Source organism: Ptiloglossa arizonensis, chromosome 4, assembly GCF_051014685.1.
Source record: "Ptiloglossa arizonensis isolate GNS036 chromosome 4, iyPtiAriz1_principal, whole genome shotgun sequence".
Classification (NCBI taxonomy): Eukaryota; Metazoa; Arthropoda; class Insecta; order Hymenoptera; family Colletidae; genus Ptiloglossa; species Ptiloglossa arizonensis.
Genome location: NC_135051.1, coordinates 26,319,826 through 26,335,985, shown reverse-complemented (window position 1 = coordinate 26,335,985; position 16,160 = coordinate 26,319,826). Strand labels below are relative to the sequence as shown.

The 16,160-nt window shown below is 43.7% G+C and overlaps 1 protein-coding gene across 9 annotated transcripts; it reads left to right on the top strand.

The window, feature by feature from the left end:
* Positions 1-21: 21 nt before the first annotated feature.
* Ca-ma2d (Ca[2+] channel Muscle-specific alpha2/delta subunit) lies at positions 22-15,786 on the top strand. Of its 9 annotated transcripts, none has more exons than XM_076308901.1 (13): positions 22-277; positions 1,571-1,652; positions 3,201-3,463; positions 4,577-5,046; positions 6,065-6,384; positions 6,634-6,894; positions 7,360-7,488; positions 9,057-9,421; positions 10,293-10,497; positions 10,979-11,570; positions 11,649-12,004; positions 12,577-12,873; positions 13,834-15,786. In XM_076308901.1, exons 1-13 carry the CDS (start codon positions 195-197, stop codon positions 14,125-14,127), a joined length of 3,717 nt encoding a protein of 1,238 aa, XP_076165016.1. In that variant the 5' UTR covers positions 22-194; the 3' UTR covers positions 14,128-15,786. The 9 variants fall into 9 exon arrangements, with proteins under 9 accessions (XP_076165016.1, XP_076165017.1, XP_076165021.1 ...); XM_076308906.1 differs by lacking the exon at positions 22-277 and adding an exon at positions 1,144-1,401 and having other exon boundaries at positions 13,834-15,785; XM_076308907.1 differs by lacking the exon at positions 22-277 and adding an exon at positions 1,431-1,449 and having other exon boundaries at positions 13,834-15,785.
* Positions 15,787-16,160: the final 374 nt, after the last annotated feature.

Sequence of the window (16,160 nt, the reverse complement as noted above, 5' to 3'; positions counted from 1 at the left end):
CGTTCGTGTACCAAAAATAATCGGGATATCTTGCCGGTCTCGGGGAACGAGGCTTTGGAAACGCTAAAGGTAAACGTGAACGTGCGGCCGGCTTCGAGATTCACGCCGAGAAACAGGATGAGGTGATCCCCAAAGCTCACGCTGGAGCTTTTCCGCGGCTTGGCGTGAAAAAACGCGAATCTCGATCCCGAAAAATGCGACCAAAGATCGTGCACTGTTATATTGTTCTTCTCGTCTGCATTCACAGCGTCGACTGTTTTTCCAAAGACGCGAACACGTGAGTAACGTTATCGTTTTAAACACTAAAAATTATTAACATCGTTATCACTGAGGAATAAATCTCATAATACACCAACACTTACCGTTCGAACCAGTCCAAGCAAACGTAAAAGAAGGACGTAAACCGTAACACGAACTGATAAGAGTCTTGAACGAAATGTTACGCACGGATATTAATTACTAAAACGTAGACAAGTAAAAATCAGAAAAATACTGCACACGTGTTCGGCCGATTGAGTAGATACCTATTAAATATTTATTAATGAAGATCGCGTACATACCTTGAGTACGGAACATATTCCTTATTGTTAATATTCTGCAAATGTTTCTCAAATTTTCAGCTATTTACGAAGTTTCATTCAATGTAATCTATAAAAACTTGTGCAATTAGGTTAGTTTATCTTTTGGTATTGAGAAACAGTTATGTGACTTATAAAAATGTTGTATAAAAAGGAGAGGAAAAAGTATTCTTACTTGCAGTCGTTAAACGTTTGTATAGATGCTAAACTATCGAACGATATTTGTGTTACGAACCATTGTATATGGAATCAATGCATTCGAAACAAATCCAAGATGTTTATTGTTACTCTAGATAAAAACAAGTATGTGAATGAAATATTGTATCAAGTACATGGATTGTAAATTGTGCTAAATTATCGGACAAAAAATATGACGGTCTATTAATTCATATTCAAGAATGATATTGAATAATTTATTACGATAATATCAACCAATAAATCTAGTGTCTTTTTATACCTGAGAATAGGGCTAAGATGCATGCTTAATCACGCCACCTATGATTTAGTAGTAGTTCATTATAGCGCGCTATGTTAGTCGCTGAAAACAACAGCATTCAAAAAAATTCTGCATTTCTGTCATTTCATTTTGCTATGGTCTGCAATGCATGCTAACAGATTCAATTCCAGAAAGCCTCGTTCGATCGTCTTTTATTTTGTTCTGATTCGGTTTCGACGTAAATTCAAGGCAGTTATTGTTTTTGTTTACTTGCTCCGTGAAAAGTACAGTAACTTTCGCTGACAGATTTAGTTCCAAATGGAACGTTGCCAACTTGTGGTCGCGTCTATACAGACTTTTAACGATTGATCTATACATCCATTAACAGTGAGTTTTTCATTCGATTGTTACTACCACCGGAAGCTTTTAACCGATGTAATATGTTGTGTGATATGTAATCGTTTAATTGACCGGTAACTGGAAGGAATTTTAATCATTCCTGAAGCATGGAGTCCGTCTAATGGTCTAATGGTGACTGGAATTGTTCCTTTTGTAGAGTGTTGCGATGGGCAGAGACCTTGGGCGCCGAATTATGGGAACTCGCGGAAAAGGTGGCTCGACCAGACGAGCTATTAAGCGTAAGTTCAATTCTCATCTGTGTGAATAAGTACATCAACGAATATTCTTCTCCTCTCTCCTTTTTCCTTTCTCTGTCTCTCTATTGGTATCGGTTGATCGCTGTGACAATTTCGTCACGCCCTCGTGCATGATTACCGTCACTTAAAACGTAGAGGGAGCTAAGCAAAGAAAGATGAGAAAAATTAACGGTTAAAAAAAAATGAATGAACGCTACAAAACTTGCAAATACATCGATAATGGAATAACAAATGTCGATAACTAACGGAGTGAAAAGGAATACGTAAATAAAGAGAGAAACAGCGAAATTTTTTAAAAGAAAGTCGCACAATAAAGGTTACAACACTACGACGTATCGACCTACGATAATTTCACGCGCGAAACCATCGCTCCGGAGATAACAATTAATTGTTGAGGCAATCTGTTATCGACAGAAGTGACTCGCGTGAAAAGCAAAATGGAAATCGTTCAGCGAGGATTGGAATCGTGTGTGATCTGTGTTCGGAAAGTGCAGTGAAGCTTTAAAACGCAATTTCCGTGCATAGATGCCGCCTGCGATGCGTTTGCGGCGGCGTGTCGTCTTGATTGTTTCTAACGTCATTGGTTACACTTGTTGAACCTCCTTTTTCGAAATTTTATTCAACGTACATTCTGCAAGACAATCGTAAGCCGTCTTATCGTTCTCATACCATCGAGAAGCCCGTTCAAATTTACTTCTCACGGTAATGCAACGACGCCGTCTGCATTGCCACTGCATACCTCGTGGGTGTCGGTATTAATAGAAGCAATCCAAGATTTGTAATACAATAGGCCGTTACCTCCACTGGACGAGCTAAATCGAGCATCGTGACCAGTACCATAGCACGTAAATGCATATTTTACAAGGACACGCCTAAAATCGGTCGATATAAAGGACCCTGTGAAACGTTACCCTATTCTGCAATGCCGTGGCACCGCCTGGCAATCAGTTTTGTCCTTTTAACGGAAGAATGCGGCATTACCATGCGAAAACGCAGCTGTTACATTAACGGAGCCAGGTGGAAGCTACGCTTGTGAAGGGTGATAGAGAAGCCAGCTGACATCCGCATGACTTATGTTCGCCGAATAATACGTAGCTTTGAAATTTTCTATAATAATCCCTACTTACGCTATTCCTTTAAATTTTCTACAGATTTTTAAAGAGCGCGTAACATTAATTTGCGCATTACTGGCATTCTTTTAGAAAATATCCGCTCCGAAGATACACGGTACCGCTAGACACGTGCGACCGCGTGCTTCGAACATAACAGTCGATTATCGGTATTCCGGTTTATTACGAAAAATATTGTGCGTTTGGAAGTTCATATCCACTTGTTTGTTCGTTATTTATTGTTTGAGAAATGATATAGCGCGAAACCTTGGTGGTCCGGGTGTTCGAAAAACTGCAAGGTTTTGTCGCAAAAAAATTAATAACACGTTCGCTCCGCTCGGTGTACCGAAAGAAAAAGCGGTAGAATTCAGGTCAAAAGCGAGACGAGCCCCGCGTAACTATAGCCCTCGATGAATTACAGAAATACAAAGCGATGAATACACGGGTGGAGGATAAATCCGGGGACAAATTAGTGAGCATAATCAGCGAGAACGTCGGCAGGATGCTAAGAAGGAAGATGGATGCGGTGACCTGCATTCGCATGGCGGCTGAGGAAAGCGCGGAGAATTGGGTGGATGACGAAGAAGGAAATTTCACCTACGTTTCTGGAAAGTACAGCCACGTGATCAACCGGAAGTCACCGCGTGTCCCGCAGAACATGGAAAAGAATGTCGACGTCTACAGGTTCATTCTGGAAATTCCAACGCGAACGCAGATTAGATTTGATAATTGTTCGGAAGTTTGTCAAGGTCATTGCCCTGAACAACTTTTTCCCTAAGTTAGAATATAGTTGAAGTTTTGAACACCTCTGGAGTGAACTTTTACGTCCCCAAATCCAGATGTATCACATATAGGACGAAGCTGTTCAGAATGGTGACCTTGACAATATATTTTAAGGTCGTTGCAATTGACGAAGAGATTTCAACACGTTTGCACTGAACCATGGCTCACAGATCTTTACATTAAATTATGAATTATAACCGCATTGAATAAAAGATTCGCGAATCTTTACATCGATGTTAGAATTTGAATTCTTACTTTACAAGCGTGTAATTTTTCAAAACATTCTTTCCATTTTCTAATAATTTTAGAAACTGCCCTGTTTCTTTCTCGATGATTTGTGCGAACGTGTTGTTGCTCGGTTGGGGTTATCGAGCAGGAATTGCAATTTTTTCGAGATGTACGCGCGTATCCGCTCGCGACATCGAGTGGAATTAGGCTGGGAAGCTTTGAATGTCTTCGGTATCGATTCGTAGGCGAACGATCGAGCTACGAATTGGGTCTAGCATTCTGATCCTGGTCTGAATACAGCCGATGTATTGAAAAAGTTACAGACGTTCGTTGAAGCGTTGAAAGTAACGAGTGACCAAAGAAGTATAAAACTTGATGCGGGTACTTTGGTCGCGAAGCAATCTGCATCCCTTTAAACGCGCAAAATAATATTTGTCGGTAGCAGTTGACGATGTATAAAATTATGTGCAATATGCAATAACACTTATAAGTAATAGGCGCAATCTGTTCATTCCTAGATAACTCAAACGTAATTGTTAAAACGTAATTGTATAAAATTATGTACAATACTTATAAGTAATGCTTATAAGCTTTACTTATACTATTATTAGTTATTAACTTAACTATTACTACTTATATTACTATTTTTACTTATACTTCTATTACTTGTAAGCAATACTTATAACTTATATTCCATAACAAGTATATGTAACGATACTTATAAGTAATGGGCGCCATCTGTTCATTCTTGGATAACTTAAACGTAATTGTTCAATCTGTTGGCAGAGATATGGAGCTGACGTCGGACTCGCACTTTTACAACATACCTGTGAACACAAGTTTCTCGTCGGTGCACATACCGACAAACGTTTACGATCTAGGACCCGCTGTCGTCGAGGACATCAAAAAGACCGAGACCCTCGACAACACCTTCCGGCAGAACTACGAATCAGACCCGGCTTTGTCCTGGCAGTATTTCGGCTCCGTCACCGGGATGCTAAGACAATATCCTGCCATGCAGTGGAGGACAGATCCCATGATAAACGATGACGATAACGAAGAGGAAGAGGAAGAGGAAGAGGAAGAGGAAGAGGAAGGAGAAGAAGACGACGAAGACGACGACGACGACGAGGAGGCAGCTGATATTTATGATTGTCGAGTACGCAGTTGGTTCATCGAAGCTGCGACTTGTAGCAAGGATATGGTGATTTTGATGGACACCAGCGGCAGTATGACGGGCATGGGGAAGACGATCGGTGAATAAAATCGCTGGTTCCACCGTAACAAAACATTTAGATAGAATGTACACTTTATCTACTAACATTTAGATAGAATGTATATTTTAAATGTATATAAAAACATTTAGATAGAATGTACACTTTATCTACTAACATTTAAATAGAATGTACACTTTATCTACTAACATTTAGATAGAATGTATATTTTAAATGTATATAAAAACATTTAGATAGAATGTAATACTTACGCTGGTATTGGATTCAAGAGCAGGTTAACTCAGGTCGACTCAGGTTCGGATAGGGAATTCCTATAATCGATCGGTGACTATTTGAAAAGTTAATTACCAGTTGATGCCCTCTCGCTAGGGTCTATGTACGATTCCTGATACCGAGTAGGGTGTGCCGGTGATTCCTCCGCGAAATAATGGAGGAATCAATAACCAGATAAAATGAAACTTTGTTGTACCATTCTTCCGTATAAACGATCGCTACCGCCCCAGTTTCGGCGTAACTTCTGGCTCATCTAGTTTAAGTTGATTTACTTGCGGAGCTTGAAAAACCTTACGACGGCCTATCCGATGCATTCGCGGTAGCTGTGTTAGAATCGTAGTTGGAATACGCTTGCGGTCGTCTCCTGTAAGCTGTGTAATGCATACTTGGAGTGCACCGCGAATCTGAGGTTACGGGCGCATTGTTTGGGGAAGGATAGTATGTCGATGCAATTGCACCTTCGCACGGATATCGTGATGCTCTCGTCGTTACCGTAATATCGTTATTAACGTTGGTTAACCGCTAATAGAATTTTACCTTTTAATATCTTACAATCGTGTACCTACTTTTTTTCGTTTCTCTCGAGTGTATACATTGTCACGAAACTCCACGTTTTTTTTTACGTTCGTAATATCGTTATTAACGTTGGTTAACCGCTAATAGAATTTTATCTTCTAATATCTTGCAATCGTGTACCTATTTTTTTTGTTTCTCTCGAGTGTATACATTGTCACGAAACTCCACGTTTTTATTTTTTCATGTTCAGCCAGAACAACGGTGAACATAATCTTGGACACCCTCTCGAACAACGACTTCGTGACCGTGTTGAGCTACACGAACGAGACCTACGACGTGGTGGACTGTTTCAAGGACATGTTGATCCAGGCCACTCCAGAGAACGTGGACACGTTCAAGAAAGCGATAACGACCGTTAAAACGGAGGGTCTCGCGAATTTGACCGAAGCTTTCAACAGGGCCTTCAGCCTTCTGAGAAATTATAGGGAATCGCGTGGGTGTGACACAAACACGACGTGTAATCAGCTAATCATGCTCGTCACGGACGGTGTTCCTGGAAACCTAACGGAGGTACAGCCCACTTAATTTCGCTGCCAATTTTGTTTCCAGTTCCTGGAACTTCGGCTCCAAAAATATCGAAGACAAATTCTCGCGAGATTGAACCTGCCTCCTATACTATACATAGTGACGAATGTCTATACAGTAATGAAATTACATTGGCTATACAAGGTGGTCAATTAGAATTGATTGTTTCTTAAGATAACACCGATCGCTAATAGTACCAGTGTACTGTATTGATACTGAATTTTATTTACGTAGGTTTTCAAGACTTGGAATTGGCAGGACAACAGTACTCACATCCCCGTACGAGTGTTCACGTATCTTCTTGGTAAAGAGGTGACGAAGGTTCGCGAGATCCAATGGATGGCCTGCCTGAATCGTGGTTACTACACGCACGTTCACACGCAAGAAGAAGTTCGCGAACAGGTGTTGAAATACATACCAGTCGTCGCGCGACCTATGGTCCTCCAGGACGTTATACACCCTGTCGTTTGGACACACGCTTACGCGGACATCACGGTGAGACGATTACTTAAACTCGAGCGTCGAAATCGATTCACATTTGTCTCTGTATTCTGTGTTTCCGATCTTGACCGTTTCATCCGTGGTAACCAACCCCCTCTTTGTCTCAAAGAAATTCTCAAAGTTTAGGTATCCTTTAAACACGTTTGTTGTACGATTTTTCAGAGCCCCGATCTTTGAAACTATTAATTATCAGAGAGAGAGCTGTGACGACGGATTAATAGAAATTTAAATGGTAATTCTGTGCGAACATTATCGTCCGTTAGAATCTTTTTAACCACTTGGTGACGAGGATACACCTACCTAAAATTAGAGACAAACGTACTTATTGTTTATACATTACTCGATACACAGTTACCGTTACCATCGAGCGAGCAATATCTAATCTCAAGACCAGGTAGCTGTTAACTGCCGGCATAACTACCCTCGATGCTGTAAACATTCTAATTCGCATTCCATTAGAATCCCGCACTGGCCACCTGGCTATGGCTGGTGATGCATCACACGGAGCAACGATCCCGGCTTCAGAAACATCTGAAAGGGAAACGTCTGGGCGTGCGAATAAATGAGGACGAAATCTACATCCAGCAGGTTCAGAGCTAGCGAAAACCAAGCAAGCAACAATCAACCCCTTGTAGCTTCAGATCCATCTTGTCGTTTCCAATGCGCTGTTTATCCTGGCAACGTTTTGGCTGGCTGTACACAAGTCACACCCGATAGACTTATCTAGAAAAATCCCGCAAACTGTGATCAGTATCCAAATAGCGCTAGTCCCTAGTCGCAGATCATCCCACGCCAGATATTTTTGCATTACTTTTTTACTACCCTTTTTGCAACGGTAGAACCACACACACACGGTTTTATTAACTCTCGAACGCAACGATGCAACTCGTCGTGAATTTTTCTCGGTCCTTTTCGACAAATCCAATTTTTGTATTCGCCTTTTTTATCGTATTTTTTCCCATAGAATTAACGAGCGAGCGTACCGATTAATCGAGAGCAGCGACTTCCTGCGAGCCACGGTCAGAGAAGGCCAGGGGCAGATTGTACCTATTCGTTGCATGCAACAAGTTTTTTTTGTTTCGTACGGATGTACAAACGTAGACTCGTCGTGGGATTCGTGATGAAACCAGCGAGGGTTGATAGCTCGTGGTCTTTCCGGAATTATGAATCAGTTTGGGAGAAATGGCAAACGGGACAGCACGACGTCCGTAGAAGTTTCCAGTGGCTCCTTAGACTTTGTAATATCCTCGCTGCATTATTAATGTCGAATATCATTGTCCTGTTTCTTTTTTCTTTTTTTATTCTTTTTTCTTTCGTTTTCTTCCTTTTTTCTTTATGCGAGTGTGGCTCTAACACTGGCCTAGCGAGACTTAGAGAATAGGAAACGCTCTATCACGTTTTGCACAGATCGTTAGAAATTTCTTTCGACGTCAATCGTAACACGTTCGATGCTGTGGAAGATCAGAGGGTGGGGGGGTGGTCTGAGCGAAGCTCCATATGTAACCAAAATGTTGCGTAAAAATATTTAGCGACGTCGTATTATCGATCCGGGCGTATTCGTTATAACCCTGACATTCGTTTTCGCTTACTGTACAATATCAAACGCGAACGGTCTGGTCAGGATGGTTCGTGTAGGTGATTCACGTGGCGTCGAACGTGTTAATCGTTCACATACAGGGTGATCCATTTTAATCTCGATGTAACCTTGTCCAATGTCCCGTGAGCGGAGACTCCTGCGAAATCACGACTATGCGATCTCGAAAAGCGACCTTGACACGCTTTCGAGCGATCTTGACGCGCTTTGAAGTGACCTTGGCGCGCTTTGAAGTGACCTTGAAAGCGACCTTTGCGTATAACGAAGAAACTTCGATGCACAATCGAACATCGAAAGCTTGAACCCGCCACTAACGAGGTTGACGATCACTAACGAGGTTGACGACCACTAACGAGGTTGACGACAACCACTTTCGAGGTTCATCAATCGCGTTACCATTGGTTTTCGAGGATTAAAATGGAACAACTGGTGTATTGACGGTGTCCCCGAGAAATTTTTCGAAAAGAATTGACTCCGGGCGTTGTTCTTGTAATTTCATCGCGCATCGAATATTGATATCTCTCACACGTGTTCACGATTAACTTGGTCCTCGTATCGACAGCTCCACAAGGACGAGGACGTTCGCCAGGACCCTTCGACGCTGAACACCACCGCCTGGCAGGAATACAGACTCCTCACCTCGGTCAGCACGCCCGTGTTCGACCGTAAAGGGAACACTCGCGACAACAGGACGAGAATTGCGCATCTGTTGGGTGTGGCCGGTACGGATGTACCAATTGACGACATCCGGAAGCTCACGTTGCCGTACAAGCTCGGCGTGAACGGCTACGCCTTTATAGTATCCAACAATGGCTACGTGATACTCCATCCTGACTTGAGACCAGTCTACAGAGGCAGACTGAAGTTGAATTACAACAGCATCGACCTTACGGAAGTCGAGATACTCAACGACGGACTCGGGCCTAGGTAATTTAGCCTCCCTGAGGGCTCCTGGATCGTCCCCTTCGTTTCAGCCGAAAGATTCAAACGAAAGATTACAACCAAAGATAAAGAAAGTCTCCAACTAAAGATTCCAACTAAAGATAAAGATTTAGTTGGAGAGAGTCTCCAACTAAAGATTCCAACTAAAGATAAAGATTTAGTTGGAGAGAGTCTCCAACTAAAGATTTCAACTAAAGATAACGATTTAGTTGGAGAAAGTCTCCAACTAAAGATTTCAACTAAAGATAAAGATTTAGTTGGAGAAAATCTGCATCTAAAGATAAAGATTTAGTCGTAGAAAATCTCCAGCTAAAGATTCAAACCCTGAGACGCGCGAGATAGTTATATTCGGCGGAAGAGATACACCGAGGTCGTGAAAAGCGGAAACAGTAACGCCCTTGAATACAGGGTGGTTCAAGGACAATTGGCGAAGAAAAGAATCCTAAACTGTACGATGTTTCTTTAGTAATACTGAGGAAACGAAGTTCCATGTTGAAGATTAGAAGTGATCTTAACACAGATCCATTAAGCACGGCCTCGAAGCGAACGGGCCAGCTTTCCATCGGAGGAAAGCACATTCAACGGCCCGTACACGAGGGTATCACTTGACAAATCACTCGAGTGTGCCTCGAGAGCCTCGACTATATATCTCTTCCGCCAACTATACGTTCAACGCGCCCGCAGTCTCGCGTACGGTGAAAACTTCCGCGTGATGAATTCCCAAAGTGTGGCAACTCGCGAAAGAAGGCGGAACCTAGGCGTCGTAGGTTACACGATATTGCGTTCGGGTCACGGTGGAGGTTTGAGGAAAGTTTTTCTTTTTTTTTTTTGTTTTTTTATAAAAACACGAGTGCAGGAACCCCGGGCCGGAGGTCCTGGAGCTACGGGCCGCGCTCGTGGACCACAAAAGGGGCAGCACGAAGGGAGTTCCCGTGAAATTGCATTACGACGATAACCGTCGGGTGACTCTGGAGAGACGTGACTACTTCTACGCGCCTTTACCGGGTACGCCTTTCGGTCTTGCGGTCGCCATACCCAACTACGGCACAACTTGGATCAAGGTAATCCGCGCCGGGTATCGGGCGTATACACGCGGAGTTTACCAAGTCGCAGAATTTCGAAAAGGTGCGGTAATCCTGGCCCGTGGCTCGCCTAGCGCGGTGTTGAGCGTTCTCGAGATTGTACGGTGGGTAAACTTAGCGACGCGAGCCGTCCTCGGGGTGGTGAACATCGACCGAATCTAGCCAAGACCGGTGGAGGATCGAAGACACGAGATTCGGTCGGTGTTACGCGCCGACGGCGGCCACTCGAGGTAGTGTCGATTCGAGAAGTTTCGAAACTGGTCGTTCTTCCTTGGCAAAGTCTTGGAAACGACACGCGTTAGGTTCTCTGTAACTTGGGTAGCTGTAGCTGGTAATAGGCGGTTGAACGACTCGTTGAGACCGTCTACAGACTCTGAATAGCAAGCGGGAAGGACTCGCAGTATCAACTCCGGTATAGAAACTACATCTTACCTTTGTTTTCCATGGTATTTTCGTCAAGGTCGGGGACGAGATCCGCAGGAACCAGAACCTGAACATTAACATCGCTGACTTCTTCGTGGGTGACAATTGGCGGGTGCATCCCGGCTGGGTCTACTGTCGTTTCCACTATCTGGAAGGTCACGAGTTCGACAACCCGGAGGAGGAGCTCAGACACTTCCTGGATCTGTTGAACAAGCCTGGCTGGCGTTGGTCGGAGCAGTACGCGTCCTATCCTATCAGCGACGACGAAACGCAGGACGAGCCGCCGGATTGTGGTAGACAAACGTTGTCCCACGATGACTATTACTGCAACAAGGAGCTGATGCAGTTGCTGGTATTCGACGCGAAGGCCACGAACGCCAGCTTCGATAATAATTTTGTATTGGAGGATTTACGAGCGCAACATTTGGCCCTTACCTACGGGGTATACTTGAGATTCGTCGCCACTCAGAGCGGTCTGACCAGGTGGCATCATTTGGACACAAACGAGCTGCCCGAGGACGACGATGGCATTGTTTTCGGTGATCTTCACAGGAGGGCGGTCAACGAGCCTTGGTACAAGGGCGCCATCTTCCAGAATATTCTGGATCCCAACAGCATATCCGTGACAGGTATTCTATTTGGAAGAAATATTCACGGAACGTTACACCGTATTGTTCGGGTCTAATAGCCGTTTGAAATGGTTTCAGTTCCCTGGGAAGCAGGCTCCGACGCGATAGTGACCGTCTCCATTGGAATATTCCCAAGAGACGGCGGCAAAACGGCACCAGCAGCGGTCATCGGTTTTCAGATGCCCATGACGCTTCTTTATTACAGATTTATCGAACTGACGTCCGGGACGAGCAACTCGACCATGAACTGCGGCCACTTGTGGATCGATTGCTACCTGCTCGATCAGAACGGTTACGTGGTGATATCGGAAGCGCACAACGACACCGGCCAGTTCATGGGGACTCAGGAAGGCGCGGTTATGAACTCTATGGTGGGCCAAGGCCTGTTCAATCCGGTCGAGATTTACGATTATCAGGCTTGGTGCGAGGAAGTTGTAAGTGTCCGTGATAGGGTCGCTTTCAAGGACTATTTAAAAGCTTTGTCCACGTGCGGGGTATTCTTTTGAATAAATGTTGAATCACCGTGCAAAGTGTTACCACATTTATTCAGGAACACCCCGTACATCAGATTTCGTAGCACGGTTCGATTCATAAAGGAAAACTGCTCGAAAGCCCCGACTATACACCGGTGCAAACAGAAAGCATTAAGTAGCAAACTGGCAATCTTATCCGAAGAATAAAGTACACTTGAATAGGAGTCGTAATCGTACCGAAGGAAATTCAAGCAATTCCCTCCGCGGCGCCGGTTAAACAATTTTAAAATTCTTGAAAGTTAAGCGCCGCCGGTCTCCCCTCAAACGAATTTCTAATTCTCGTTGAAGTTCGGCCGGGAATAAGGAAAAAGTTCTCGCGCCGGAGGAGCACACGCTCCGCGCTCCTCCTCCTCCCTCCCCCCAACTTCGCGCGAAACTTTCCGCAAACGAAATCAGAAACTCGGGCGGAAACGGCCGATTGTCCTCCAGCTCCGGGCAGAAAAACATTTTCTACGTGAACGAAACTGTTCCAGCGTATCGAGGATGCGGCCAGCACTCTGACGGACCCGCTGATGTACGTCTGGAAATTGTTGCTCTGGTTTCTGCTGCGTGTGACGTGGTTCACGACCCAGTTCGTCAACTTGCCAGGCGGCCTGGCCAAAGTTCACCTCGACGAGGACGCCCCGGATCCGCCGCCGGCGCCACGACCCTACCTCTATCATTATCCTTGCGACCAGAAGAGGATCCTTTACATGATGAACTACACAATCGCTGGGAAGGGTATCACCAATCGACCGGACTACTGTTCAAGACCGTTCTTCGCACGAAGGGTCAGTGTCCACTGTCACCGAACCACCGAATCGATTCGACGTTACGTCGAACCATCCCACGGATTACGTCTTCAAATTATTTACCGTAATCCTTCGATTAAGATCCAACGACCAGGGGATAGGGCCCAAACGTTTATCGCGAGTCTTGCTTTCGGTGGTTTCGTCGCGCTTAGGCAGAAAACTGACTTTTTAAGTTCCACGGTAAGCCGAAGACACCCGGGGCGTCTTTAGACGTTCCCGAGGATAGCGGAGAAGACTGCGGCTTTGAAATTTCTGGATAATTGAACGAGTTTCTGTGACCCCAAGTGAGCGCCGGAACGGTAGCGCTATGGGAGCTGGTACAATTGCGTCGCAGAGTGCTTTTATCGGTCGTGAGACTCGCTGGGCTCTCCGAGGGCTGAATGGATTAGTCGTGACGTAGATTATGCGAATGCATTCGTGGCTTGGTGGTAGTTTTTTTTTTCCATTGAAGGGTTTCGAACGTTTAAAATATATCCAATGTAGTAGAAGTATGATCTATAAAGGATAGAAGTATATTCAATGTAGAAGTAAGTTACTGAAAACATTAGAGTCTAAAAATTAATTGGAAGTCCAAGGCAGAGAACCGAGAGAGTCTTGGTCCATGATATCTCCTATTGAAACAAATTTAGTTTAACCCTTTCCACTCGAGAGGCGATCCTCGATCGCCACTTAATTCGTTGTACGTTCTCCGATTGGGAAAAACATCGTTTGGAATCGAAATTAAAATTCAATTACTCCTTTCTTGTAAGATGTAAACATACGTAGATGAAATGTTGAAACGAAAATGTGTAATTTAAATTAATTACACGATTCGATAGCAGGAAAGCTTCTACGAGTGCAAAGGGTTAAGATTTCTTTAGTCTGGGACGTGATTAACATTTAAACGAATCTCTTTCGACCCGAATACCGAAACTAACTATGATTAACTACGATTAACAGGTGCCGCACACGAATTTGCTGCTGGTGGTGGTCGACACGATGTACCCGACCTGTTACAAAAGATTAGAGGTGACGCCCGTGATCATTTCGCCGCTGGAATACACGAACGGCACCGAGAGCGCCCCGTGCCATAAAATTCCACTGAACGACCTTAAAAGGAGGCGCCTGGAGGGTTGTTTCACGGAGCATCCCCTGGAACACGAGATCGAGGAATGCGGCGGTGCATCGGGACTCAACGTGTCTTTATTACTGTTCACCGCTGTTATCGTTCAAGTTTTCTGTACGTTTGTATGACTGTCCAATGGAAGAATATTAGTCGTTCGATTATCGACGAGAAGCACACCGCGTGGAGAACGTTGCCCGAAATAATTGGAACGATTTCTACAACGTTCGACGAACTCTGCTCTCAAAAGGTCACGTATAGGGATCATTTTATTTAACGTTCTTACGTTGATTACGATGGATACATCGTTGTATTAAACACATGTGATTTCTCTCGTTCCCGATTATGTTTAGAAACGCAAACTTCTAATTGTTTCGAGCGACGCGACTTTTGATTACCCTAACCAGAATGAGTCCTGCAAGAAGTTACGAAGGATTGTGAATTTGCTGAAAGGAATAAAGAAGATGTTACGCATGGAACAAAGCGGTCTGAGAACGATCCACGCATACATATACATTGTATAAAGAGCAATTTTTATACAAGAGTGACCTAATCGTATCGTCCGGAGAGTGGGCGTATTTTTCAATCCACTTTGGAGCCTCATTTACGCTGCGTAACCTACGAGGAATCTTAAGAAGTTCTACAGAGATCCGACTTGTTTACGGATCTAAACTTTCGCCGCTTTTGCTAGGGAACACGTCCCACTCCGGTGACAAGCTTCCATTCTTTCTCGGAGCATTGTTCTCGAAACGTCGGTTCTTCCAGCCGCAAACTTTAGCCTTCTTGTAAACGTTACGGAAAAACAATTCTGCGCCTGACAGTGTTTGTAAACGGGAGTGGATTTTGCGTAAAAAAATTCACGTCGAGGGTACACCTAACGTCGAATTTTCGTTTAATTGGAACGTGTAATTAGAAAAGCGAAAAGGTTGAACGTATCTCGTCGAAATAATAAACGCGAAATTCGTGTAAATATTCGTCTTGTCTGACCTTGTTTCCGAGTTACAAAACGGTTTAACGTTTCATCTTTGTAGACCTCTGGCAATCTTGGCCTTCAACACAAACGTACAAGCAGGGGATAGTTTCGATGTTAAAAATTAACTCGCGTTAAAATTTACGAGAACACGAGCAATTCGAAAAGAAGGTCGAACAGAATCTAGACTCACGAAGTATTGTTATTGTTCACGTATGTTCAATTCGATGGTGATAAATCAACGATAGCTATCACCTTGTTTTTAATAGCCATTAGACGAATGGTCGAACGATCGTCACCTTAACTTTTTACGAGCGTAACCCCGTTTCTCTATTACGGAGCAAAGATACCCGAGAGCGAATCGATCGCTCTCAAGGAAAAAAGGACATAAAGCCTGACGGAATGTCCTTCCATCGATGCGAGATACGATTTCGTGCCGGCGTCGCGAGGTCTGTTGATGCGGCGAGAGAGGAGCTTGCCCCAGAAAATATTCTACTACCCTCCTTCTCGGTTATTTGGAGTGTAAGTCTTTCTACGACTTAATTAAATTACAACATTCGCGTTTTCAACTTTTGCCTTAAAAAAAAGAAGAAGAAAAAAAAAACTCGCACCGTAAAAATTCATGAAAACACTTGTCCAAACACGAAGAATATATGTCTCGCAACGTCGTCGACATCCTTGGACCCTGAATTGTTCCAAGTAATTTTGAAATTGTTAAATAATAAGAATAATAGCATTGTTTGTAATATCTAGTGGTAACGCAAATTCTGTATATAATTCTGAAATAATTGTTCTAGAAAATAATGAAAGATTTTGCTCAAGAAGGGCAATCTCCCAGAAGAATTAACTCTAGCCCCAGGTTATTGGACACACAATTTCCTCTTTGCTTCATATTGGCTTGTCAGTGGAATTAAGGAACCTGGAACGATCATTTTCCAAAACAGTTCAAGAATTCTGCTGGACGTCTGCTAGATCTTCGAAACTCGACGACGTCACCGATATTAAATGAAAAGGTATCGAGGGCGAAATTCTTCGCGAACTTCTCGCTCAAAAATCTTCCTCCGTAATCGATTACAAAATTTTGAAACTGTTCCACATACACAGCTCCCGGATACTGCGACAACGATTCTTTTCAACTTTCCAACGTTTGTGTGTGTCGCTCTTTGCTCTCTACGTGATCAATTACAAAATTGC